At 46.7% G+C, this 26,325-nt stretch overlaps 1 protein-coding gene across 4 annotated transcripts in view; it reads left to right on the top strand.

Moving 5' to 3' along the window:
* The window catches only part of INPP5A (inositol polyphosphate-5-phosphatase A), a 911,370-nt gene that overhangs the window by 403,489 nt on the left and 481,556 nt on the right, over window positions 1-26,325 (top strand). For all 4 annotated transcript variants that reach the window (XM_063962166.1, XM_063962167.1, XM_063962168.1 and 1 more), the window contains exon 3: window positions 13,593-13,693. In XM_063962166.1, coding sequence (XP_063818236.1) covers window positions 13,593-13,693 — 101 coding nt within the window. The remainder of the gene's footprint in view (window positions 1-13,592; window positions 13,694-26,325) is intronic.

Below are 26,325 nucleotides of genomic sequence, written 5' to 3'. Positions count from 1 at the left end.
ATGTCTTGTTGGATCTGTTCACATACCCTTCATTATCCAGGTTAAAATACTAGCAGAATTTTAAATTGAGAAAATCTACCCCTTGCAGGGCCAGGGTCCCAATCACAAAAATTCATATAGAAAATGCATTGGTCTGTTTGTTTGTCGGTCTGTCCAGTCTGTGAGGTCATGCTGTGATGTCCTAATGGTAACGTCTGCCTATACCAGGACTGCCGCTGCCCTGTCTCATACTCCTCCAGAGCCCTGACAGCACACAGCTCACCAGCAGGTTTAGGCTGCAGTAAGGAAGGGTTAGATTTAGGGGATTATAGGGGGAAGGGATAGCTTGCTTACCTGACCCTGTCGGGATTCTAAACATCAGGATGCTGCAGTCGGTATTATGACCATCAGCATTTCAGCCCCAACCCATATATACACGTCTTATATGTATATATCTTTGATATAAAATCCATTGATTGGTTTGTCTGGTTATGCATTCGGTCACCCCTGCACCAATTGGGATGAAATCAATGCAAGGTGGTCCAGTTGGATCCTGGACAGGTTTTAGGGGGTTTAGGGTTCTGGTCTGAGCTCAGGGAGGAATGCATTGGGAGCTTATTCAGGGCCTTCCACTGGATGGATCTGGATGAAAATTTCAGTGGTAGCATTGGATCCCAGAAGACATAGGATCCAACTGGACCACCTCGCATTGGTTTCATCCCAATTGATGCAGGGGTGACCGAATGCATAACCAGACAAACCAATCAATGGATTTTATATAAAAGATATATACATATAAGACGTGTATATATGGGTTGGGACTGAAATGCTGATGGTCATAGTCCTCAGGGCTACTGGTGACACCCAACAGCAAAATCAACACTAGGCAGCCACCCCATGGGTGTGTTGGAAGAGCTACTAATGATACTTAATATGGTTACAGTCATGTCCAACTCATTGATAACATAATACCTGGAAAATTGAAACCCGGACAACACTATTATATGTGTATGTACATATATATATAAACACATACTATCGTTTGCTCGCAGCTTCGTTCATGTGGATGTCTTCCCCAAAAAATGTTTTCCCCATAGTTCATAAACAGTCCCCAGAAGTATGTTTCTCCCCAAAATGTTATATTTATATGAATACAGTCATTTTGGACTTGCCCAAGCATGGAGAGAGTAACATGCAACCAGCAAAACAGGGTCACTCAGATCGTCTTCGTACAAAATACATGAGAAACCCCTCTCCCCCCCCCCCCCCCCCCCCTCCTCCCCATTTGAAAAAACTTGCTGAAGTGGTCTGCTGAAGTGGTCTCGTTTTTGAATCAAGACGTTCTCAACGGCGCCTGTTTTGCTTAATAAACAGGGTATGTTTTATATTTAATTTCTAAGTCATATCAATTGGAGCATCAAAGTAAGAGTGAAATAGGTGTGGCTTTATTTTATGTGTACAGGTTTAACCTGTATCGAAAGATGTAGCTGCAGGGTTTCTTATTATAAAAATGAATTCCTTTTACGTACCAGTTACGTGAGGCTTTCCCTTTAAAAATGAAAAAAAAAAGGAGAATTATAATTCAGATAATACATGGGAGAACAGCGGATGAAAGCATTTAATTGCACTGCAGATTTCAGACATTTATACTTTGCCAAACAACATCTTTTCCAAAATATGTCATTACTGTGCAACTGGATTGCTAAATATAAGGCTCCTTGAATACAGTTTGGAATCGGCGTTTGATTTATTTTGGTTCTGAGTTGTTATTGGTGCCATGTGGTGTTTAGATTCACAGCTGTGTCTGTTTAATGCTGATTTGTGTTGTGGCGGTAGAGACTGTTCTCTGGGTTTGGTAAGTGCACTGAGGGGTAGATGTATGATACATACCGTGCCGGTATCACTTTTCCCGCTTCCCCTCTTTAACGAGGCGAAGCGGCAAGCACTAGCGCCGAGATGTATTAACATCTCATCTGCTGGGGAGGGGGAGTAAAACTCTCCCCTCCGGCGATGCCAGTCAGGGGCTCTCCCCCCACAGCCAGCTCACTGGGCATGCGCGAGATCGCACATGTATGTCGGAGGCAGCGTGGTCCCCGCTGCAGTGTATAGGCAACAACACCTGTAGCTGTCAAAATGGATACTTGCAGGTGTCTAAACGGTCATGCGGTCTTGTAGATAGCAGCACTGATTGGACAGGTCACTTTGCTTTGCACGGCCACTGTCATACATGGGGGAGAAGCGGTATCGGTGCACTAATACCATCACTTTTCCCCCATATCGACGTTTCATACATCTACCCCTGAGTGCCTTCCTGTTCTCTCCACACACAACTTATATATCATACTGTAACATAAACATCAAACATCATTTTTATAGTGTTTATACCCTACGGTGATCAGTGTGAAGTGATGTAACTATGAGGTAGGCCTCCTGCAGATCTCCAGCCTTTGGGCAGTATTGGTCCCTGTTGCACACATATGATAGTCCATTTTCTTAACTTTCCTTCTCTTCTGTCATTTATGTCTCCTCTTTCACAGAGGGAATTCAATTGTTTTATGCGTGTTCATTAGTAATGGGCACCCAATGGGGGTTGGTATCGATATACCGGTGCCCGTCATCCCAGCTGTCAGAATCCCGCCGCGGAATGCTGGCAGCGGGGCGACCTCAAAAGAGCCCCTTGCAGGCTTGTTGCGCTCGCCACGCTACTTATTCTTCCTCCAGGGGTGTCGTGGACACCCCAAGAGGGAAAATATGTGTCAGTATCCCGACGCCGGTATGCTGAGCGCCGGGATCCCGACAGCTGGGACATTGAATGCATCCCCCCAACGGAGCTATTCAGTTGTTTTGTTAATCAGACATGAGCTCTGTGGGCGTCCATTATTTCTGTTTGCACTCTCCCTAGGTGGCAAGCAGAAATATGTGAAAAGTCATGCTTTTTCTGCCGAAACTGCAGTTTCAGCAGCACGCACAGTAGTTTAGATGGGTTTAAAGGCTTTACGAGGCACAACCTTTTGCATTTGTGCGGCACTCGTGCCCATTGACAAACAATTTGAATAGCTCCGTCAGGCACTTGTTACCTATGGCAGCGAAGACAGGAATTGAATTTTTCCCCCTAAAGTGTCCCCTGGGGTTGCAAAATATATGGCTATCAGTAGACAAACACAGCTCTTAGCGTGTCATGTAAAGGCAGAGGGTGGAGGGACAAATTTCTTCTATCGTACTGTTGGCAGAGCTCAGAGGGGTGTTCCAAAGACTCTGCTCAGTGCAACATGTGCTATGTAACTGTGGTTGCCATGGTAGTCAGTGACACTGAGCAGAATTATAAATGTGCTTTGATATGTGAATGTACAGTTCGGTCAACTGCAATTGCAGGTTACGAGACCCATCAAATTTCCATTTGGCACCTAATGTAGTGAGATAAGCTGCTGATTTCACACGTTATGTTACCGTCAGTGATTGGATTCACAAGTGTCTTATAGCTTTGAGCCCATCCTAGGACTGTCTCACCATTGGCAAGTGCACATTAAGGGTGGGATTCAAATCTTCTGTCACCCCCCCCCCCCCCCCCCTCACACCCCCATCGCACCCGCAGGCAGTATTCAAATGTTACTGCCGTTGGGTGCGATATCGGCATTTCAGTTTACCACCCCCAGGGGTGGTGAGCTGAAATGCGCAAAAAGTGACCTATTTGGACGCCAAAACTGAACTTTTCACGATCGCGCCCATGTGTTTAGTCGGGTTTAGCTGCTTTACGCGGCTAAACCTGTCTCTTATGGGTGCGATCAGTGCGATAACAGGGGGCATAGAATATCACCTTAAGGGTGGGATTCAAATCTTTTATTGCCCCCAATCTCCCGTCCAAAGTGACGGGAGATCGCGGGGCAATATTCTATGGCCCCTGTTATCGCGCTGATCGCGCCCATAAGAGACTGGTTTAGCTGTGTAAAGCAGCTAAACCCGACTAAACACATGGACGCGATTGTGAAAAGTCCCGTTTTGGCGTCCAAACGGGTCACTTTTCGCGCATTTCAGCTCACCACCCCTGTGGTCTCCCAGGTCTCCTACAAAAGAATTGACTGGAGAACGTTTGTTTGCCATTTCCATTTTTTCTGTTTTAGGAAATGCCATGATTATAAAAATCAGACAACATGCTCCGAATTAGACGGAAACTACTTAAATTGTTAAATTATTTTTGTTCCTCTTACGTCCTAGAGGATGCTGGGGACTCCAAAAGGACCATGGGGTATAGACTGGATCCGCAGGAGCTTGGGCACACTTAAAAGACTTAATCTGGGTGTGAACTGGCTCCTCCCTCTATGCCCCTCCTCCAGACCTCAGTTAGACTTTGTGCCTAGGAGTGACTGGATGCACACTAGGGGAGCTCTACTGAGTTTCTCTAAAAGACTTTGTTAGGTTTTTTATTTTCAGGGAGCTCTGCTGGCTACAGGCTCCCTGCAGCGTGGGAGTGAGGGGAGAGGAGCAGACCTACTTCTTCTTAGTTAAGGGCTCTGCTTCTCGGCTACTGGACACCATTAGCTCCAGAGGGTTCGATCACTTGGTGCGCCTAGCTGCTTGTTCCCGGAGCTGCGCCGTCACCCCCTCACAGAAGCCAGAAGAAAGAAGTCGGGTGAGTATGAGAAGATCAGAAGACTTCAGGACGGCAGAAGACTTCAGTAACGGAAGGTACAGCACAGCGGTAACGGTGTGCTCCATACTCCCACACACATCACCAACGGTATTTACTGGGTGCAGGGCGCGGGGGGGATGGGGGTGGGCGGGCGGCATGTTACTGGAGTTTTGGGGCTGGCAGAGAGCTTTTCGGTGCCTCCGTTTCCAGAAACCCCCGCCGGCATTTTTCATTTTTAAATTTGGCGGGCCAAAGCGCGCCGGGAAGGGGGCGGAGCTTCGTCCCGCGGCTCACAGGCGCCATCTTCTCCTTCAACACGCGGCTGAAGGGAGATGCTGCCGGGACCTCCACATTCCTCAGACAAGTAACGGGGAGATATTCAGAAGGGAGGGGGGGGGGCGCAGTGTGTTGCTTATTATCATTACAAAGCAGCGCTGGGTACATATATCTTTTCTTGGGATATATGGGCGCTGGGGTGTGAGCTGGCATACTCCCTCTGTGTCCTCTATCTGGGCTTCATTGTGGGCCTGTCACCTAGCTGGGACGTTCTGTGTGGTGTTGTGTGTCGGTACTACGTGTCGGCATGTCTGAGGCTGAATGTTATTCTCCAGAGGAGGTTATTGGGGGAGCGGATGCAGGGCTAGATTTGGGACTGTCGACGCAGCCGACACCTGATTTACTCGCATTGCTCAATACTATAAATTCGAATGTTGCTTCTTTATCAAAGAGGTTGGATAAGTCTGAGTCACAGACGCAGGTGTGGAAAAAGTCCATGGAAGAGGCTTTGTCTCAGGTTCAGACCCCATCCGGGTCACAAAAGCGGCCATTTACTCAGGTGGTAGATACTGATACCGACACGGACTCTGATTCCGATGTCAATTTCACTGAGACTGCTTTACATCCACGGTTAGTTAAGAGTATTCAGTACATGATTGTGGCTATAAAAGATGTTTTACACATTTCTGATGAACCTGCGGTACAGGAAACAAGGATTTGCTTGTTCAAGGGAAAAAAAACCTGAGGTGAAGTTTCCCCCCTCTCATGAAATGAATACTCTTTGTGAAAAGGCTTGGGAGTCGCCGGATAAGAGGTGGCAGATTCCCAAGAGAATTTACATGGCGTATCCTTTCCCCTCTGATGATAGGGAAAAATAGGAGGCGTCTCCAAATGTTGACAAAGCTCTAACTCGTTTGTCTAAGAAAGTGGCACTTCCGTCCCTTGACACGGCAGCTCTCAAGGATCCGGCGGATCGCAAGCTGGAGACGTCTTTGAAGTCCATTTTTCGCTAATTCGGGTGCATTGCTCAGACCTGCTGTGGCGTCGGTATGGGTGAGTAGTGCTATTGCTAAATGGGCTGAGAATTTAGCTAATGATATGGATACCCTTGATAAAGATAATGTCCTTTTGACTCTCGGTTATATCAAGGACGCTGCAGATTACCTGAAGGATGCGGCGAGGGACGTCTGTCTCTTGGGTTCAAGAACCAATGCCATGTCGATATCAGCCAGGAGGGCGTTGTGGATCTATCAATGGAACGCTGATGCCGACTCCAAGAGGGCTATGGAAGCGTTACCCTTCAAAGGTACTGTCTTGTTTGGGGACGGCTTGGCTGACCTGGTCTCGACCGCGACTGCGGGTAAGTCCTCTTTTCTTCCTTATGTTCCCACACAACAGAAAATGGTACCACATCAGCAAATGCAGTCCTTTCGTTACAATAAATACAGGCGTGGGAAAGGTTCGTCCTTCCTCGCTTCAAAAGGTAGAGGAAGGGGAAGGAAACCTCCTGCAGGCTCAGGCGCCCAGGACCAAAAGTCCTCCCCTGCTGCTACCAAGTCCACCGCATGACGCTGGGGCTTCCCTGGGGGAGTCCGGACCGGTGGGGGGCCAACTACGAATATTCAGTCAGGTCTGGATTCAATCAGACCTGGATCCTTGGGTCCTAGAGATTGGGTCTCAGGGATACAAACTGGAGTTTCAGGAGATACCCCCTCACCGGTTCTTCATTTCGGCATTACCAGTAGCTCTTCCGGACAGGGAGGTGGTGCTGGCAGCGATTCAAAAATTGTGTCTACAGAGGGTCATTGTTCCCGTTCCCTCGTCCCAGCGGGTAGAGGGGTTCTACTCGAGCCTCTTTGTTGTGCCGAAACCGGACGGTTCGGTCAGACCAATTCTGAATCTAAAATCCCTCAATCCATACTTGAAACTTTTCAAGTTCAAGATGGAATCCCTTCGAGCGGTAATTGCCAGCCTGGAAGAGGGGGATTTTATGGCGTCAGTCGACATAAAGGATGCCTACTTACATGTCCCGATATATCCTTCGCATCAGGCCTTCCTCAGGTTTGCGATACAGGATTCTCATTACCAATTTCAGACGTTGCCGTTTGGGCTCTCCACGGCTCCGAGGATTTTCACCAAAGTCATGGCGGAAATGATGGTTCTCCTTCGCAAACAAGGGGTTACAATTATCCCGTACTTGGACGATCTCCTGATAAAGGCGAGGTCCAAGGAACGGTTGCTGAGAAGTGTAGATTTGTCACTGTCGGTTCTACGACAGCACGGTTGGGTACTCAATTTGCCAAAATCTCAGTTGATTCCGACCACTCGGCTGCCTTTTCTGGGCATGATTCTGGACACGGATTTACAGAAAGTATTTCTTCCAGAAGAAAAGGCTCTGGAACTGCAGGCGATGGTCAGGGAACTTCTGAGGCCGACAAGTGTGTCAATCCATCACTGTACTCGGGTTCTGGGGAAGATGGTTGCGGCGTACGAAGCCATTCCATTTGGCAGGTTTCATGCCCGGGTGTTTCAGTGGGACTTGCTGAGCAAATGGTCCGGGTCTCACCTGCACATGCACCGGAAGATAAGTCTATCTCCCAGAGCCAGAATTTCTCTCCTGTGGTGGCTACAAGATCATCACCTCCTAGGGGGACGCCGGTTCGGTATCCAGGATTGGGTGCTTCTAACAACAGATGCAAGTCTCCGGGGCTGGGGCGCAGTCACCCAAGGAAGAAACTTCCAGGGGAAATGGTCGCTCCAGGAAGCCTGTGTCCACATAAATGTTCTCGAGTTAAGAGCCATTTACAACGGCCTGCTGCAAGCAAGAAGCCTTCTTCAGGGTCGACCTGTCCTGGTACAGTCAGACAACATCACAGCGGTGGCGCATATAAACCGTCAAGGCGGACAAGGAGCAAAGCGGCAATGGCGGAGGCCACAAGAATCCTTCGCTGGGCGGAACAACACGTGAGCGCCCTGTCAGCAGTCTTCCTACCGGGAGTGGACAACTGGGAAGCAGATTTCCTCAGCAGACACGATCTCCATCCGGGAGAGTGGGCTCTTCACCAAGAGGTATTTGCGGAGATGACAAAACGTTGGGGAATTCCGTTGATCGACATGATGGCATCTCGTCTCAACAAGAAGCTCCCGAGGTATTGTTCCAGGTCAAGGGACCCCCAAGCCAGTGCAGTGGAGGCCCTGGTGTCTCCGTGGGTTTTCCAGTCGGTGTATGTGTTCCCTCCACTTCCTCTCATTCCAAAGGTCCTGGGGATCATTCGACGAGCAAGGGTTCAGGCGATTCTCATTGTTCCAGATTGGCCAAGAAGGGTCTGGTACCCGGATCTCCAGGAATTACTGGTGGAAGATCCTTGGCCGCTTCCTCTAAGAGAGGACCTGTTGTTGCAGGGTCCATGCGTGTTTCCAGACTTACCGCGGCTGCGTTTGACGGCATGGAGGTTGAGCGCCAGATCTTAGCTCGTAAGGGTATGCCCAGGGAGGTCATTCCAACTCTCATTAAGGCTAGGAAGGAGGTTACGGCGAAGCATTATCACCGTATTTGGAGAAAGTGTGTTTCCTGGTGTGAGTCTAAAATGGCTCCTGCGGAAGATTTTCACTTGGGTCGCTTTCTCCACTTTTTACAGGCGGGAGTAGATGCAGGCCTGAAATTGGGTTCCATCAAAGTGCAGATTTCGGCTTTGTCTATTTTCTTTCAAAAAGAGTTAGCTGTCCTCCCAGAGGTTCAGACTTTGTGAAAGGAGTAATGCATATCAACCCTCCGTTTGTGCCTCCTGTAGCTCCATGGGACCTTGATGTAGTCTTACGGTTTCTCATGTCTTCCTGGTTTGAACCTTTGTATAAGGTTGAGTTGAAATTTCTCACTTGGAAGGTAGTTATGCTATTGGCACTGGCGTCTGCCAGGCGGGTGTCAGAGTTGGCGGCCTTATCTCATAAGAGCCCGTACTTGATTTTTCATTCGGATAGGGCGGAATTGAGGACTCGTCAACAATTTCTGCCGAAGGTGGTTTCTTCATTTCACATTAACCAACCTATTGTGGCTACGGAAGCTGTGGCGATTCCAAATTCTCTCGATGTTGTAAGAGCGTTGAAGATCTATGTCACTAGGACAGCTGTTGCTAGACAAACAGAGGCACTTTTTGTCTTGTATGCTTCCAACAAAATTGGTCATCCTGCTTCAAAACAGTCTATTGCACGCTGTATTTGTAGTACGATTCAGCAGGCTCATTCTTCGGCCGGACTACTGGTGCCGAAGTCGGTAAAGCCCATTCTACCAGGAAAGTGGGCTCATCTTGGGCGTCTGCCCGAGGCGTCTCGGCGTTACAGCTTTGCCGAGCAGCTACTTGGTCGGGTTCAAACACTTTTGCGAAGTTCTATAAGTTTGATAACCTGGCCGATGAGGACCTTGCGTTTGCTCAGTCGGTGCTGCAGAGTCGTCCGCACTCTCCCGCCCGTTCTGGAGCTTTGGTATAATCCCCATGGTCCTTTTGGAGTCCCCAGCATCCTCTAGGACGTAAGAGAAAATAAGATTTTGGTACCTAACGGTAAATCCTTTTCTCCTAGTCCGTAGAGGATGCTGGGCGCCCGTCCCAGTGCGGACTATTACTTGCAGTGTTTTCTTGCTGGTTAAATTAATTTATACACGGGTTGTGTATTTCTTGTTTCAGCTTGTTGCTGGTGTTAATTCATACTATTATCTGGTTTAAAGTTACTCCGGTTGTACGGTATATTTGTGGTGTGGGCTGGTATGTTTGTAGCCCTTAGTTTAAACAAAAATCTTTTCCTCAAAATGTCCGTCTCTCCTGGGCACAGTTCCTATAGCTGAGGTCTGGAGGAGGGGCATAGAGGGAGGAGCCAGTTCACACCCAGATTAAGTGTGCCCAAGCTCCTGCGGATCCCGTCTATACCCCATGGTCCTTTTGGAGTCCCCAGCATCCTCTACGGACTAGGAGAAAATGATTTACCGGTAGGTACCAAAATCCTATTTTTTGTAAGTTATTTGCTACATTTCTCTTAAAACGGTCTTTGTGAGTGTCGCTTCTACCGGTTGCCCCTTAGTGAATGAAGATGTTAATCGTTGGAATTTTCCCTGGCTTTCCATGGCATGTCACCTTGGCGAGCAGAAACCTCTAGATAGAAGCGCAGTTTATCTGATGTGCGGTCAGGGCCTGCTCATTTTACCTGCTGATCTTTCATCGTGTATTCATTTCACGAGGCGGCATGTTCTTATCACTCAGCCGCTGATCAGATGCATGGTCCTCTGTCTATCTTTCGCACTCTCCGAGGACAGGAGCTGGTCAGGGTGACATCTGTTTTTCAACCATAAGACAGCAGAAAAGTCAATAGCAAAGTTTTTGAAAGGTAATGGGATACTGGATAAGCTCAACGCCCGGACTGAAAATGTGCGTTGTAACTGTCAAAGAAGTGGCCGTTCTACATCACTACTGCTTCTTAGTGCAAGTTATTGTCGCCTATATTTCCGCACCAAAAGCTCAGTTGTAACCTCTTGTGGTTTCCTTCCACCTACTTCACAAACATAGAAGAGTTTTTCCGTGGAGGTTAAAAAAAATAAAAAAATATATAGAACTGAGCTGCTGAACTCCGTTTTTTATAATGAATGTTAAATACTGTAGCCTGTCACACACGAGTTGTAATAAGCTGTTGAGGAATAAAGGTAGAATTAAGTACAGTGTTTTTTTTCCCCAGTAGTAATTATACGCTATATAAAGAGAGAATTTGCATATAATTTTCTCAGCAGCAGTAGTTCAAGGTGCTGCTTGCAGCCGTTGCGGCAACGCCCGCGTTCCCACAATGCTCTTCATGTAAGAGCTGAGAACACGCTCTTAGTCATTTCTAACTGCTGCTGTCTTATAGCGTTTGTCAGAGGGATGACACTCACTCGCAGTATAGGTAGAAACCATTAGCGGCAGCATTTTATAGCTGACCGTATCCTTACAGCTGCATGTGCCCTAGGAACCTGCTGCAGATGTTCATGAAATTATATCTACATTGTTCTTTTGGAGATTTTACAGGTGGTGGTAACGTGGCACCTTCTGGCGTTCAAATGAAAAATATTTCTGATGTGCGCAATAAATGTTACCCTAGGCAGCCGTCACACTTCACAAAAGGGAACACCACGTCCCTAAACATGGAATGCAAGTTAAAGAATAATGGATGTGTGCATTGGCGCCCTTGTAACAAAGATGATGGCAGTACCAAATGGGTTTTATATAAAACCACAGTGCTTTATTACAAAGTTTGGACGACACGGACATCTGCCTTTTGATCTGCATTGCCTGAATCCCTACTCTAAACCTCCGAATGGAATAAGCTGTTTGCGGTGGTGCGACGAATATTCCACCGGGATCGGATTGCCTTTTTTCTAAATAAGAGGCTCTCTGCCCACCGCAAACCCAATAGAGGGTGAGATCTTGTTTTGGGATTGGCATATTGTTATTTTACATGTATATTGTTTTTATGTAATAAAGCACTGTGGTTTTATATAAAACCCATTTGGTACTGCCATCATCTTTGTTACAAGGGCGCCAATGCACACATCCATTATTCTTTAACTTACCTTCTGGCGTTGTTCTAATGCTTGTTTTTTTTGTTTTTGTTTTTTACGTGACCATGTGCAGATAGGTATGGGGCTGGAATCCTAATGGTTCTAACGACCCTGTACCCACTTTAACTAGTCTCCGCAGTAGAGCGCAGCGACAGTGTATTTTGGCCACTGCGCTCTTTATTTACTAATTGCGGTGAATGCAAGGGGGTGGTGGTGGGGGGGGTAATGAACTGTCCTTCATTGCACAAACCACCCACCGACCGCACGTGTAAGCGCTGGTTGCACGCCTTTTAATAACACACAATTTAAAAAAATAAATAAAGGAAACTCGGAACTACGGTACATTGCATCGGTAAAACAGATCTAGAGGCTAGCAATTGTCTCATCTTACATGACATACGGATTCATTATTACAGTGGGTATCGGAAACCTGGTATGGTATCTTGTACAATATGCACAACATCCAAAGGCGAGCAGACTATTTTAGTCTGTTCGTGCGCTTCAGAGTGTATTTGGGAATTCATTGGTGGAGTCTTAATGTTACTCCATGGTTGAGAAGCAGTAGTAATGAAAATAAACGTCTAATTATTGTTTTTGGTAGCAAATGCCATGTTTAAGCCTGCAGATATAATAGCTGTACTATTCCTGGTTGAGGCACATTCCGAGGAGACGGGCGCCCTGCACTTGCGTTACTCCCCGTACTTGTGGCTGAGGAATGTGTGTAGGTGTCCTGGTACAAAAACGTTTATTTTCTCCAGCACTGACAGGTCAGACCCTTCATGTAAACTACCCACCTGAATCTGTATGAACTCAAATTTCAGATCAGATTGCGGCCTAGACAAGTGGAGACAAATTCCTGTGTTTTACCATCTTTAAGGGAAAAATCTCTCCCATAAATTTAAATTATATTACTGTGAACTTCTAAAACTGAAGAGGATAATTTTACATGGGGAGATCATGTGTGTATACACACCCAAGTTAGGTTATGCCATGCATATTTTACAACCATACAATTTTACTATGGACTTGACTAACACTCAAGCTGAGCTTAGCTGTGCAAAAAAAGTCTATGCCCAAGGTGTTCCTATGGTAATAGTATTTTTAGTTTATTAAAACTTCTACCATTTTCCTCTAAATTATCGCGCTCTGACCCATCCATCCATCTTTCCTCTAAATTGTTGTGCTCTGGTTCCCCCTCTTTCCTCTAAATTGTTGATATGACTCCCCCTCTTTTCTATAAATTATGGGTTCTAACCATAGTTGCCTACCCTCCCGCAGTCTGCAGGAGACTCCCTGAAATAGTAGCAATCTCCCTGACTCCGTGAATAGTCCATCAATCTCCCTGATTTCTTTAATGAACGAGATACCGTTCATATCTTTCAGTTTGTAGGCACCAGCGATGAACGATGTGCGGCCCCGCGCTCGTTCAATGCTAGTGCCGGCTCGTTTAAACATGCAAGCCAATATGGACAATCTCGTCCATATTAGCATGCAGTGCTATGGACCGGGTGACGGGGGGAGTGAAGAAACTTCACTCCCCCCGTCACCTCACCCCCCCCCCCCCCTCCCCGCTGCCGGGTCGCTCGTCTGCCGTATCAGCCGTCGGGCAGCTTGGCGGCGGGTCACTAGGTGTGTATGGCCCTTTACTTTCACAATCTCCCTGAAATGCTTTTTCAAAATTAGGCAAGTATGGTTCTAACACTCAGTCCTAAGTACCCCAAACAGTTCACGTTTTCTAGGTCACCCAAGTAGAAGCACATGTGCATACATTACTCACTGACACATTTTAAAAGATACACAGGTGGCGCTAATTATTTAACTTGTGAACCTGTGGGGAGATCTGGAAAACATGTGCTGTTTGGGGGCCTGAGGACCAAGTTTCTGAACATCTTTCCTATAAATTATTGCACTCTCACTTCCCCTATTTCTTCTAAATTGTTGCACTCTGACCTCACCTTTCTTTTCTTTTCCTTTCCTTTCTTCTTTTCTTTCCTTTCTTCTTTTCTTTCCTGACTGAAACATTGTCTTAAGCTGCCATGATGTACCGAATATGAAAGTAGTGTGATAAACGAGGCAGTGTGTTTATAAATCGCTTTGCTGTAATTACTCATTATGTCTGCTTGTATATTTCAGGCTGTGCATGCACAGAAGCCTCAGTTTTTATCATTGCACTGTCAAGAAGTTGGTGGGAAAAATTACGAAGCTTCTATGTCTCACGTTGACAAGCTGGTCAAGTAAGTGTCGCTGCTACTGTCTGTGCGTCTGAGCAGGGTGACCAGTTTACGTTTCTGCATCCATGCAAGATGACTGCGCGTGATCTTGATAATGAGCTGATCAATTTTTATTAGATTATAGTGGGGTGCTTAAGCACCTGTAGAGCTGGATATGCAATGTTCCTGGTTGGCCTACACAGTAAATACAGCCACAGTATACTGGTCGTCAGTGATTTTCATTGCCCGTTTCTCCTGTTGACCTCTGCACTGTATCCATGTTTCTCTGCGTTCCCCACCTGAATCCCCTGTCTGTTTCTCTTTGTTTTCTATCTCGTTCTCTCACTGGGTTTATTCAAAGTATACTTGTTGCAGCAACAATACTCCATTGCTCAGTATTAAGGATAAATAGATTCTTGCATGTTAACATACATATGCACACATTTAATTTTCTGCACAAGTCAACCATTACCAGATAGCAATGCAAGATTATTGTGCAATTTGTAAAACAAACAAATTTCAGATGCTCCTTTTCCTGAGGGGCTTTGTGCTTGCAAGCAATGTGATGTTAATCAAGTCCTTTTAAATAAATAAGCTCACTTTTTCAGCCTCTCGCAATTGCTTTTGCCATGGCTGTGAAAATTGTAAAATGGTGCCCTCTAGTGATCATGTTAGTGTTTGCAGACTTTGGAACTTTTTTTATTTTTATTTTATTTTAAATTGGCATGTAAATTAAATACACACTTTGCAGCATAACGACTTTCACCCTCAACCCCACAAGTTTTCCAACAGGTCATGTGTTAGGATTTCTGCCTGCTGAAGCAGGTGGGATAACTACTGAAGAAGAGAAAAAGCACTCCTTGGGGTACTCGCCCTACCCTATATACTGTAATAAAACTAAAACGGTGTTTATTGGTATGTATTAAAAAAAAAAGTTTAAATCTGTAAACAAATGCTATTTTAAGAAGTCAAATACAAATTTAATTAAACTTTAGACAAACAATGACCCCAATTTTCTGCAAGATGGGCATCAACTGTCTGTCTTCTATCGGGGATGCAGTAGTCCCAGATAAATTCAATTAAGTCATAAATAGATCATTTACCAGGGCGAAAATCCATACACTAGTATGATTTTACACAATTTCATTAAATTCCGATATATCCGTCGGATATATTGTATGAAATTGTGTACAATCGTATGTGTTTTAGATGGTATCCAATCTGATGCGCGTCCCTGTGGCTGTCGGATAGGATTCCCCAGGTCGTTGGTGCTGCACTAATGATATATCGGAATTGGATGAAAAAAGTGTGTTTTTTGTGCATGTGTTATATCGCATGCGATGTGTCACAGGGAAGTGTGACTGGCATTCTCAGGACACTCCCAGCCCCCGTAGCCCTCTATCCAGCCCATCAGATATATCTCATGGTACAATTGTGTGCCGTACGATATATTGCATACGATGTATAGCGGCTTCATCAATCGCATTTGATATAGCTTATGCAAAAATAGCACAAAAGTACCAAATCGTATGGAATCACTCCCAGGAAGGTCCCGGGGGAGTTCAAGGGAAATTACATCTGACTTCAGCCTCAGACATATCATTATAGTGTTTGGGGCCCTTTAAATAAATGTGGGCGAGTCCCTATAATGATTTCCGGTACACAGCATAATTCAAACAAATGATATCAGTATGTCGAATACTACACACAAGACCAGGGGCGTCTCTAGAGAGGAGGGGACCCGTGTGCAGACTCCGTGTGTGGGCCCCCTCCTCTCCCGTAGCCGTCACCGCTGCTGCTAGCGCTCTGAGCGCTGTAGACTCTGGCACAGTGCCAGAGTCTACAGCGCATGCGCAGGACTCCGAAAAATGTCCGCCGCTCATTTTTTTTCCGGAGTCTTGCGCATGCGCTGTATTCTCTGTGCCAGAGTCTCTAGTGCTCAGTGCGCTAGCAGCGGCGGTGACGGCTACGGGAGAGGAGGGGGGCCCACACACAGTCACCGAAATGGGTGCGGTGTGGGCCCTTCCCCCCTGGACTCAGGGGCCCGTGTGCACCGCACACACTGCACCCATTATAGATACGCCACTGCATAAGACCTATCCTGGTCCAAAAAGCACAGTCTGTACCTACAAGTGTATCCTTCCATACAATTGCTAATCATTTTTGGCACAGATTCAAATGCACAGAATATTGTTTCTCACAGTGTGTCAGAAGAGAAGAATCAGTCCTGGATCACACATAATCAGCTATTATACAGTGAAGATCAATTTTAAATTGTCAATTGAGCACTAGATGTGATGGCATAATTCATATCTGATCATAACTGTATATGGGAGTTTTGGTACGGTAGTCAAACATGACAATCATTAACCCCTGACAGGCTGAGCTGCAATAAATCTGTGTGTGACCTGCATAGAATTCTATTTTCTCTGACGTCCTAGTGGATGCTGGGTACTCCGTAAGGACCATGGGGAATAGACGGGCTCCGCAGGAGACTGGGCACTCTTTAAAGAAAGATTAGGTACTATATCTGGTGTGCACTGGCTCCTCCCTCTATGCCCCTCCTCCAGACCTCAGTTAGAATCTGTGCCCGGCCAGAGCTGGATGCACTTAGTGGGCTCTCCTGAGCTCACTAAAAAAGATACATGTGATACAGAATATAATGCAGTGACAGTACATACAAAGCCTACAGAATCTAATGGAGAAAATTACAAAGGGTTAAATACAACACAAGTGTGTCATTATTGAGATGTCTGCTATGCCAGACAATTATTTATTATTTATTATCCGTTATTTATATAGTGCACACGTATTCCGCAGCGCTTTACAGAGAATATTTGGCCATTCACATCATTCCCTGCCCCAGTGGAGCTTACAATCTATATTCCCTATCACATGTACACGCACACACATTCACACTAGGGTTAATTTTTGTTGGAAGCCAATTAACCTACCAGTATATTTTTGGGATTGTGGGAGGAAACCGGAGTACCCGGAGGAAACCCACACAAGTACGGGGAGAATATACAAACACCGCACAGTTAGGGCCATGGTAGGAATGGAACCCATGACCTCAATGCTGTGAGGCAGTAATGCTAACCATTACACCATCCGTACTGCCCAACATAAGGCTTATCTAGTCAAAGCCCAACATAACAGATTGTAGTGCTATAACAGGGAGCACATACAACATCTGCACAAAAGCCAATGCAAGAGAATACAATACATATGTGTCATGGTTGAGATACCTGTTTTGCCACACAACGTGGATGGGGCTTATAGGCTTGAGCCCAATAGTATTATAGGACTTGTGTATAAAACACAGATGACACTCCCTCCATATATTCTACAGTAATGGTATTGCTCTTTGCCCAGGTGACAGAGGTAAATGGGAGCGCTAAAAAAGGGATCCTCCAGTAAGTGTAGGGAGGAGATATCTGCTGCACATCATGTGTTGCCAGTGAATGATGCATGAGCGGCCCACCAGGTTCTCACCTGGTGGCCAAAAGAAAGAATAATGGACTTCTGCTGTTGCAGATACTGTGGGATGCATCCTACAGGCTGTTATAACTCACATGGATATATTTACTAAAGTGCAGAAGTTTAGAAGTGGAGATGTTGCCCACAGCAACCAATCAGATTCTACTTTATCATTTACCTAGCACCTTCTAGAAGATAATAGCTGCCATCTGGTTGCTATAGGCAACATCTGCTTTTTTAAAAACCTACTATTTAGTATATATACCCAACAGACTTCCTCGATGAGTGGACCTAGAAAAAAATGAGAGACCGGTATAGTAGGAGGGGAGAGAAACCAGTGAGGACACTACTAGCAGCCGTGTGTTATCTCCCACAGTGGACAGCTGGTGAGCGGTCCCGGCCGGAGTCCCCAGCTAGAAGGAGCGTAGCAGGGAAAGGCCGCAGAATCACAGGGTTCACTGCAGTCTCCCTGTTGGCAGCGCAGAGAGGCTGTGTGTGTGACCGCTGTATGGGCAGTCCGGAGTGGAGAGTACCTGGGGTCTGGAGGGGCTGCAGTGGTGTGCGGCAATCACCAAGTGCCGGCTGCAGGACAGTCAGTAATTCAGGACTGAAGCTTCTTTGTGCTAGTGTACCGGCAGAGACACCACTGACGCCGTGTATTGACCCAGCAAAATTAGATTAACTCACCCGTGTGTCATTAAAGAAATCCACAAAACACACACTTGCCTACTTTCTGCATCTCCTCTCTTGGAGAAGCTCAGAGTGGCTGCTGGCCACTTCAGGGTTCGGGGTTCCACATTATAAGGCCCTGTCCCATCACAGCAAAATGCTGCGCTTCGCAGGCCCACGTGGAGGGGCTAAAAGGAGGCAATTTGTGTCATTGAGGAGTCTATTAATGAAGCAATGAGAAGATTGGAGAAATGACCCTGTGGAGAAGTTGCCCATGGCAACCAATCAGCATCGAAGCAACATTTATAATTTGCATGCTATACAATTGAAAGGAGCAGCTGATTGGTTGCCATGGGCAACTTCTACACAATCAGCTACTCCATGTAGTATGTAAATTATAAATGTGGCTTCAATGCTGATTGGTTGCCATGGGCAACTTCTCCACTGGCTCACTTCTCTACACTTTTCACTGCTAGACCCCTAGTCCTTCTCTATACAGTGGTGCTAATCTAGTGATTATCTTCCCATCCTGCCCGCTTCACTACCCGAAAACTCATGAGTCTCCCGCAACTTCCAGGAGAGTAGGGACAAAACATGACCCGTTGGACTGGAGTTGAGAACCCCTGCCCTGGCGATAATGGCCTACTCAAATTCCCACAGTTATTTTCTTTTTGCAGCACCCAGGATTTAATCAAATAGTTATTTTATTTCTTTACTAACAGACATTAATGTTTGCTAAGATCATTCTGGACAGAGAATATGCGACTTAAAATAGCATTCATTTTTCTTGTACGCCTGTAAATGAGGTGCCTGCAAAGAGATATTGCTGACTGGACTGTGAGGAGATGCAAAGTTTCCCACTAGAAATCATGTGACCACCACAAACTTGCAATGGAGTCTACACATGCTGCCCCTGTAATTATGCCTGTAATTGTGTGTACTTGTATATGTATTATCAGTCCAGTTTTGGAACACCCCCAATTTTTCCAATTTTTAGTAAAACCTGCAGAGTTTGATATCTTAGTGTAATCTCAGAACTTACATTGTTGACTCCTGAAAGCAAACGCCTTTTGCAGACAGTGTAACCACTCTTTCTACAATGATGTACATAGTGTTAGGGCAGTTGTGCGGAGGTCCTCACAGATGTGTTGCACTTGTTGCTTTGCTTTCACCCTTATGTCCATTTCATCCCAAACCGGCTCAATTAGCTCCGAGTCTGGAGACTCTGCCGGCCATTCCATGATTTGAAGCCCACAGTCTTGTTCTTTACCGCCAAGTAAACTCTGTCATAGCCTGGAGGTATGCTTTGGGGCCTTTTCTTGCTGTAGGCCAGAGGGTGCTGCAAAGTGCTGTGGTAGCCCTTTTGGTACAGGGTGCCAGTCACTCTGCACACTTGGGATTCAGCATGTATGACCGTTGCTATCACAGGGGTTTACTACAAGCCACTGATTTTCAGCCTGTTAAAGGTTGAAATATAAAAGGACAATGCTTTCAGTTGCATAACATGCGGTTTTTGCCCTTTTTTATTTTGAATCAAATAAACCACACTCAATGAGGAACCATCCTTTCACTGTTGAACCAAGGATTTGAGTAATTGATGCATAAGGACTCCTTCCAGTCTCTAGTAGACCACCTACCATGCTTAGTGACCCAGACAAGCCTATTCCATTGCTGCAGAACAGCTGTGTTTCCTAAAGTGGTTTTTTTTTTTTAAAGTTTTTGCTAAACTTTTTTTCTCTAACGTCCTAGAGGATGCTGGGGACTCCGTAAGGACCATGGGGATAGATGGGCTCCGCAGGAGACATGGGCACTTTAAGAAAGACTTTGACTCTGGGTGTGCACTGGCTCCTCCCTCTATGCCCCTCCTCCAGACCTCAGTTTGATACGGTGCCCAGTGGAGACTGGGTGCATTTCAGGAGCTCTCCTGAGTTTCCTGTAAAGAAAGCATTTTAGTTAGGTTTTTTATGTTCAGGGAGCCTGCTGGCAACAGACTCCCTGCATCGAGGGACTGAGGAGAGAGAAACAGACCCACTTCTCTGAGTTTCAGGGCTCTGTTACTTAGGCTACTGGACACCATTAGCTCCAGAGGGATCGGTACGCAGGTCTCACCCTAGCCGTCCGTCCCAGAGCCGCGCCGCCGTCCTCCTCGCAGAGCCGGAAGATTGAAGCCGGGTGAGTATTGAGGAAAAGAACATCAGAGGCGGCAGAAGACACCTTGATCTTCATAGAGGTAACGCACAGCACTGCAGCTATGCGCCTTTGCTCCCATTCACCTCACACACCTCGGTCGCTGTAAGGGTGCAGGGCGCAGGGGGGGGGGGGGGGGGGGGCGGGCGGCGCCCTGGGCAGCAATATGGACCTTTCCTGTGGCATATATAGATATATACATGTACAGCTGGGCACTGTACATGTATATAAAGTGCCCCCGCCATGTTATTGAGAAATTTGAGCGGGACAGAAGCCCGCCGCCGAGGGGGCGGGGCTTCTCCCTCAGCACTCGCCAGCGCCATTTTTCTCCACAGCACCGCTGAGAGGAAGCTCCCCGGACTCTCCCCTGCTTAACACACGGTGAAAGAAGGGTTTTAAAGTAGAGTAGGGGCACATAATTGGCGCATATACATAACAAAAGCGCTACTGGGTAAACATACTGTGTTTTTTCCTGGGTCATATAGCGCTGGGGTGTGTGCTGGCATACTCTCTCTCTGTCTCTCCAAAGGGCCTGGTAACCTGTCTTCAGAAAAGAGCTTCCCTGTGTGTGTGTGGTGTATCGGTACGTGTGTGTCGACATGTCTGAGATTGAAGGCTCACCTAAGGAGGAGGGGGAGTGTATGAATGTTAGGTCTCCGTCGGCAGTGCCGACACCTGACTGGATGGATATGTGGAATGTTTTAAGTGCTAATGTTAATTTATTGCACAAAAGATTAGAAAAAGCTGAAGCTGGGGTACAATCAGGGAGTCAACCCATGCCTGTCCCAATGTCGCCTGGACCTTCGGGGTCTCAGAAGCGCCCACTATCCCAAATAGTTGACACAGATACCGACACAGATTCAGACTCCAGTGTCGACTACGATGATGCAAAATTACAGCCAAAGGTGGCTAAATGTATTCAATATATGATTATCGCAATAAAAGATGTTTTGCATATCACTGAGGAATCCCCTGTCCCTGACACGAGGGTACACATGTATAAGGGGAAAAGAAACCTGAGGTCACCTTTCCCTCATCACATGAGCTGAGCGTGGGAAACTCCAGACAAAAAACTGCAGATTCCCAAAAGGATTCTAATAGCGTATCCTTTCCCGTCGCAGGACAGAATCCGGTGGGAATCCTCCCCTAGGGTAGACAAAGCTTTGACGAGCTTATCAAAAAAGATAGCGCTTCCATCCCAAGATACGGCTACCCTCAAGGATCCTGCTGACCGCAAGCAGGAGGTTACCCTGAAGTCCATTTACACACATTCTGGTACGTTACTCAGACCGGCTATTGCGTCGGCCTGGGTTTGTAGTGCTGTAGCAGCATGGACAGATTCCTTATCAGCGGATATTGAGACCCTTGATAAGGATACCATTTTAATGACCCTAGGGCATATAAAAGATGCTGTCTTATATATGAGGGATGCTCAAAGAGACATTAGTTTACTGGGTTCCAGGATAAACGCTATGTCTATTTCTGCTAGGCGTGTCTTATGGACCCGACAGTGGTCTGGTGATGCCGACTCCAAGAGACATATGGAGTTGTTGCCTTACAAGGGTGAGGAATTGTTTGGAGAGGGCCTCTCGGACCTCGTCTCCACGGCTACGGCAGGTAAATCGAATTTTTTGCCATATATTCCCTCACAATCTAAGAAAGCGCCTCATTATCAAATGCAGTCCTTTCGTACAATAAAAGCAAGAGAGTACGTGGATCGTCCTTTCTTGCCAGAGGTAAGGGCACAGGGAAAAAGCTGCACAACACAGCTAGTTCCCAGGAACAGAAGTCCTCCCCGGCCTCTGCAAAATCCACCGCAGGACGCTGGGGCTCCCCTGAGGGAGTCCGCCCCAGTGGGGGCACGTCTTCGACTGTTCAGCCACATTTGGGTTCACTCACAGGTGGATCCCTGGGCAATAGAAATTGTTTACCCGGGTTACAAGCTGGAATTCGAAGAGTTGCCTCCTTGCCGGTTTTTCAAATCGGCCCTACCGACTTCCCCCCTGGAAAGGGAGATAGTGTTACATGCGATTCGCAAATTGTGTCTTCAACAACTGGTGGTAGAGGTTCCCCTGCTTCAAAGAGGGAAGGGGTACTACTCAACCCTGTTTGTGGTCCCGAAACCGGACGGTTCGGTCAGACCCATTTTTAATTTAAAATCTCTGAACCTTTACTTAAAACGGTTCAAGTTCAAGATGGAATCGCTCAGAGCGGTCATCGCCAGCCTGGAAGGGGGAGATTTTATGGTATCTCTGGACATAAAGGATGCATACCTACATGTTCCCATATATCCTCCTCATCAGGCGTACCTGAGATTTGCGGTACAGGATTGTCATTACCAATTTCAGACGTTGCCGTTTGGGCTTTCCACTGCCCCGAGAATTTTCTCCAAGGTAATGGCGGAAATTATGGTGCTCCTGCGCAAACAGGGTGTCACAATTATCCCTTACTTGGACGATCTCCTCATAAAAGCGAGATCACGGGAGAAGTTGCTGAACAGCGTATCACTTTCACTGACTGTGTTACAGCGACACGGCTGGATTATCAATATTCCAAAGTCGCAGCTGAATCCTACAACTCGTCTGCCCTTCTTGGGCATGATTCTGGACACAGACCAGAAGAGGGTTTTTCTTCCTACAGAAAAAGCGCAGGAACTCATGACTAGCCATGAACCTGTTGAAGCCAAAACAAGTGTCAATACGTCATTGCACTCAAGTCCTGGGAAAAATGGTGGCAACATACGAAGCCATTCCCTACGGCAGATTCCATGCAAGGACCTTCCAATGGGACCTATTGGACAAATGGTCCGGGTCACATCTGCAAATGCATCAGCAGATCACCCTGTCCCCCAGGGCCAGAGTATCTCTCCTGTGGTGCCTGAAAAGTGCTCACCACCTAGAGGGCCGCAGGTTTGGCATTCAGGACTGGATCCTGGTGACCACGGACGCGAGCCTCCGAGGTTGGGGAGCAGTCACACAAGGAAGAAATTTCCAAGGCCTTTGGTCAAGTCAAGAGACTTGTCTTCACATCAACATCCTGGAACTAAGGGCCATATACAACGCCCTACGTCAAGCGGAGATCTTACTTCGCGATCGACCAGTTCTGATCCAGTCAGACAACGTCACCGCAGTAGCTCATGTAAACCGCCAAGGCGGCACAAGGAGCAGGGTGGCAATGGCGGAAGCCACCAGAATTCTTCGCTGGGCGGAGAATCATGTAAGCGCTCTGTCAGCAGTGTTCATTCCGGGAGTGGACAACTGGGAAGCAGACTTCCTCAGCAGACACGACCTGCATCCTGGAGAGTGGGGACTTCATCAAGAAGTCTTCGCGCAGATTGCAAGTCAGTGGGGACTGCCCCAAATAGACATGATGGCGTCCCGTCTCAACAAAAAGCTACAAAGGTATTTGGCCAGGTTAAGAGACCCTCAGGCGGTAGCTGTGGACGCCCTAGTGACACCGTGGGTGTTCCAGTCGGTATATGTGTTTCCTCCTCGTCCTCTCATACCCAAGGTGTTGAGGATAATAAGAAAAAGAGGAGTGAGAACAATACTCATTGTTCCGGATTGGCCACGAAGGACCTGGTATCCGTATCTGCAGGAAATGCTCACAGAAGATCTGTGGCCTCTTCCTCTAAGGCAGGACCTGTTACAACAAGGTCCCTGTCTGTTCCAAGACTTACCGCGGCTGCGTTTGACGGCATGGCGGTTGAACGCCGGATCCTAGCGGAAAAAGGTATTCCGGATGAGGTTATTCCTACGTTAATAAAGGCTAGGAAGGACGTGACATCTAAACATTATCACCGAATATGGCGTTAATATGTTTCTTGGTGTGAGGCCAGGAATGCTCCTACGGAAGAATTCCATCTAGGCCGTTTTCTTCACTTCCTACAAACTGGAGTGAATTTGGGCCTAAATTTAGGCTCCATTAAAGTTCAGATTTCGGCCTTATCCATTTTCTTTCAAAAGGAATTGGCCTCTTTACCTGAAGTACAGACTTTTGTGAAGGGAGTACTGCACATTCAGCCTCCTTTTGTACCTCCGGTGGCGCCATGGGACCTTAACGTGGTGTTAAGTTTCCTTAAGTCACATTGGTTTGAACCACTTAAAACAGTGGAGTTGAAATATCTCACTTGGAAGGTGGTCATGTTGTTAGCCTTGGCTTCGGCTAGGCGAGTTTCGGAATTGGCGGCTTTATCACATAAAAGCCCCTATCTGGTTTTCCATATGGATAGAGCGGAGTTGCAGACCCGTCCTCAATTCCTACCTAAGGTGGTCTCATCCTTTCATATGAACCAACCTATTGTCGTGCCTGTGGCTACACGGGACTTTGAGTATTCCGAGTCCCTGGATGTGGTCAGGGCTTTGAAAATTTACGTGGCCAGAACGGCTAGGATCAGAAAAACAGAAGCACTGTTTGTCCTGTATGCAGCCAACAAGGTTGGCGGCCCTGCTTCAATGCAGACTATTGCTCGCTGGATCTGTAACACGATTCAGCAGGCGCATTCTACGGCAGGATTGCCGTTACCGAAATCGGTTAAGGCCCATTCCACTAGGAAGGTGGGCTCGTCTTGGGCGGCTGCCCGAGGGGTCTCGGCACTACAGCTGTGCCGAGCTGCTACTTGGTCGGGGTCAAACACCTTTGCAAAGTTCTATAAGTTTGATACCCTGGCTGAGGAGGACCTCCTGTTTGCTCAATCGGTGCTGCAGAGTTATCCCCACTCTCCCGCCCGTTTGGGAGCTTTGGTATAATCCCCATGGTCCTTACGGAGTCCCCAGCATCCTCCAGGACGTTAGAGAAAATAGGATTTTAAACCTACCGGTAAATCTTTTTCTCGTAGTCCGTAGAGGATGCTGGGCGCCCGTCCCAAGTGCAGACTACTTCTGCAAGACTTGTATATAGTTATTGCTTATATAAGGGTTATGTTATAGTTTCATCGGTTTTGGGCCGATGATGTGTTGTTTTTTCATACTGTTAACTAGATAGTATATCACAAGTTATACGGTGTGATTGGTGTGGCTGGTATGAATCTTGCCCTTGGATTAACAAAAATCCTTTCCTCGTACTGTCCGTCTCCTCTGGGCACAGTTTCTCTAACTGAGGTCTGGAGAAGGGGCATAGAGGGAGGAGCCAGTGCACACCCAGAGTCAAAGTCTTTCTTAAAGTGCCCATGTCTCCTGCGGAGCCCGTCTATCCCCATGGTCCTTACGGAGTCCCCAGCATCCTCTACGGACTACGAGAAAAAGATTTACCGGTAGGTTTAAAATCTTATTTTTTTTTCCCCTCAGTTTACTGCTTACCACCACATTTCCCTTTCCTTTCACTGGACTTGAATTGCTTTCCTTTCAATTGAAACTGGAAAAATGGGTGTATTCTTAATCTATATTTATGTCTATGTACTTATGTGTATGCATTTATGGATTTGATTTAAAGTTTAAAGTCAATGATAATTGCTACTGCATTGTATGCACAGAGTGAACAGTGGCCCTCATTCCGAGTTGATCGCTTGCTAGCTATTTTTTGCAGATCTGCGATCAGATAGTCACCGCCTCTAGGGGAGTGTATTTTCGCCTTGCAAGTGAGCGAACGCTTGCTGAGCAGGACGAAAAAGTTTTTTGCAGTTTCTGAGTAGGCCTGAACTTACTCAGCCCTTGCGATCACTTCAGCCTATCCGGTCCCGGAATGGACGTCAGACACCCGCCCTGCAAACGCTTGTACACGCCTGCGTTTTACCTATCACTCCCAGATAACTGTTAGTTGACACCCATAAACGCCCTCTTCCTGTCAATCTCCTTGCGATCGGTTGTGCGAATGGATTCGTCACTAGAAGCCTTGCACAGCAACAATGCCGTTTGTACCCGTGCCACGTGCCTGCGCATTGTGGTGCATACGCAGTAGTAACCTGATCGCTGCGCTGCGAAAATCTGCAGCGTGCGATCAACTCGTAATGACCCCCCGTGTGTAGTAGCTGGTATGCCTCTACCACACTTTCTGACAGGCATCTTCCTCCAAAGCATCACACATGAACCTCTGAGCCGGCTCTAGCACAGCTACATAGGCGCAGAGAGAGGTGATATGTGTCAGAGTATCTATACAGGTTGAGTATCCATTATCCAAAATTCAAAATCCCACATTTTTGGGTCCCTACTGAGATAATGACACATATCTATATATATTATATTATATATCTATATAACTTATCTATATATACATATGATATATATATGTCATTATCTCAGTAGGGGACTGAAAAATGTGGGATTTTGGATAAGGGATACTCAACCTGTATATGTATATTTGTATGTTTGTTCTTCAAAGGCTCC

This window comes from Pseudophryne corroboree, chromosome 3 (assembly GCF_028390025.1).
Source record: "Pseudophryne corroboree isolate aPseCor3 chromosome 3, aPseCor3.hap2, whole genome shotgun sequence".
Taxonomy (NCBI): domain Eukaryota; kingdom Metazoa; phylum Chordata; class Amphibia; order Anura; family Myobatrachidae; genus Pseudophryne; species Pseudophryne corroboree.
The sequence above is the reverse complement of the archived record's forward strand: the minus strand, read 5'-3'. Positions and strand labels throughout refer to the sequence as shown.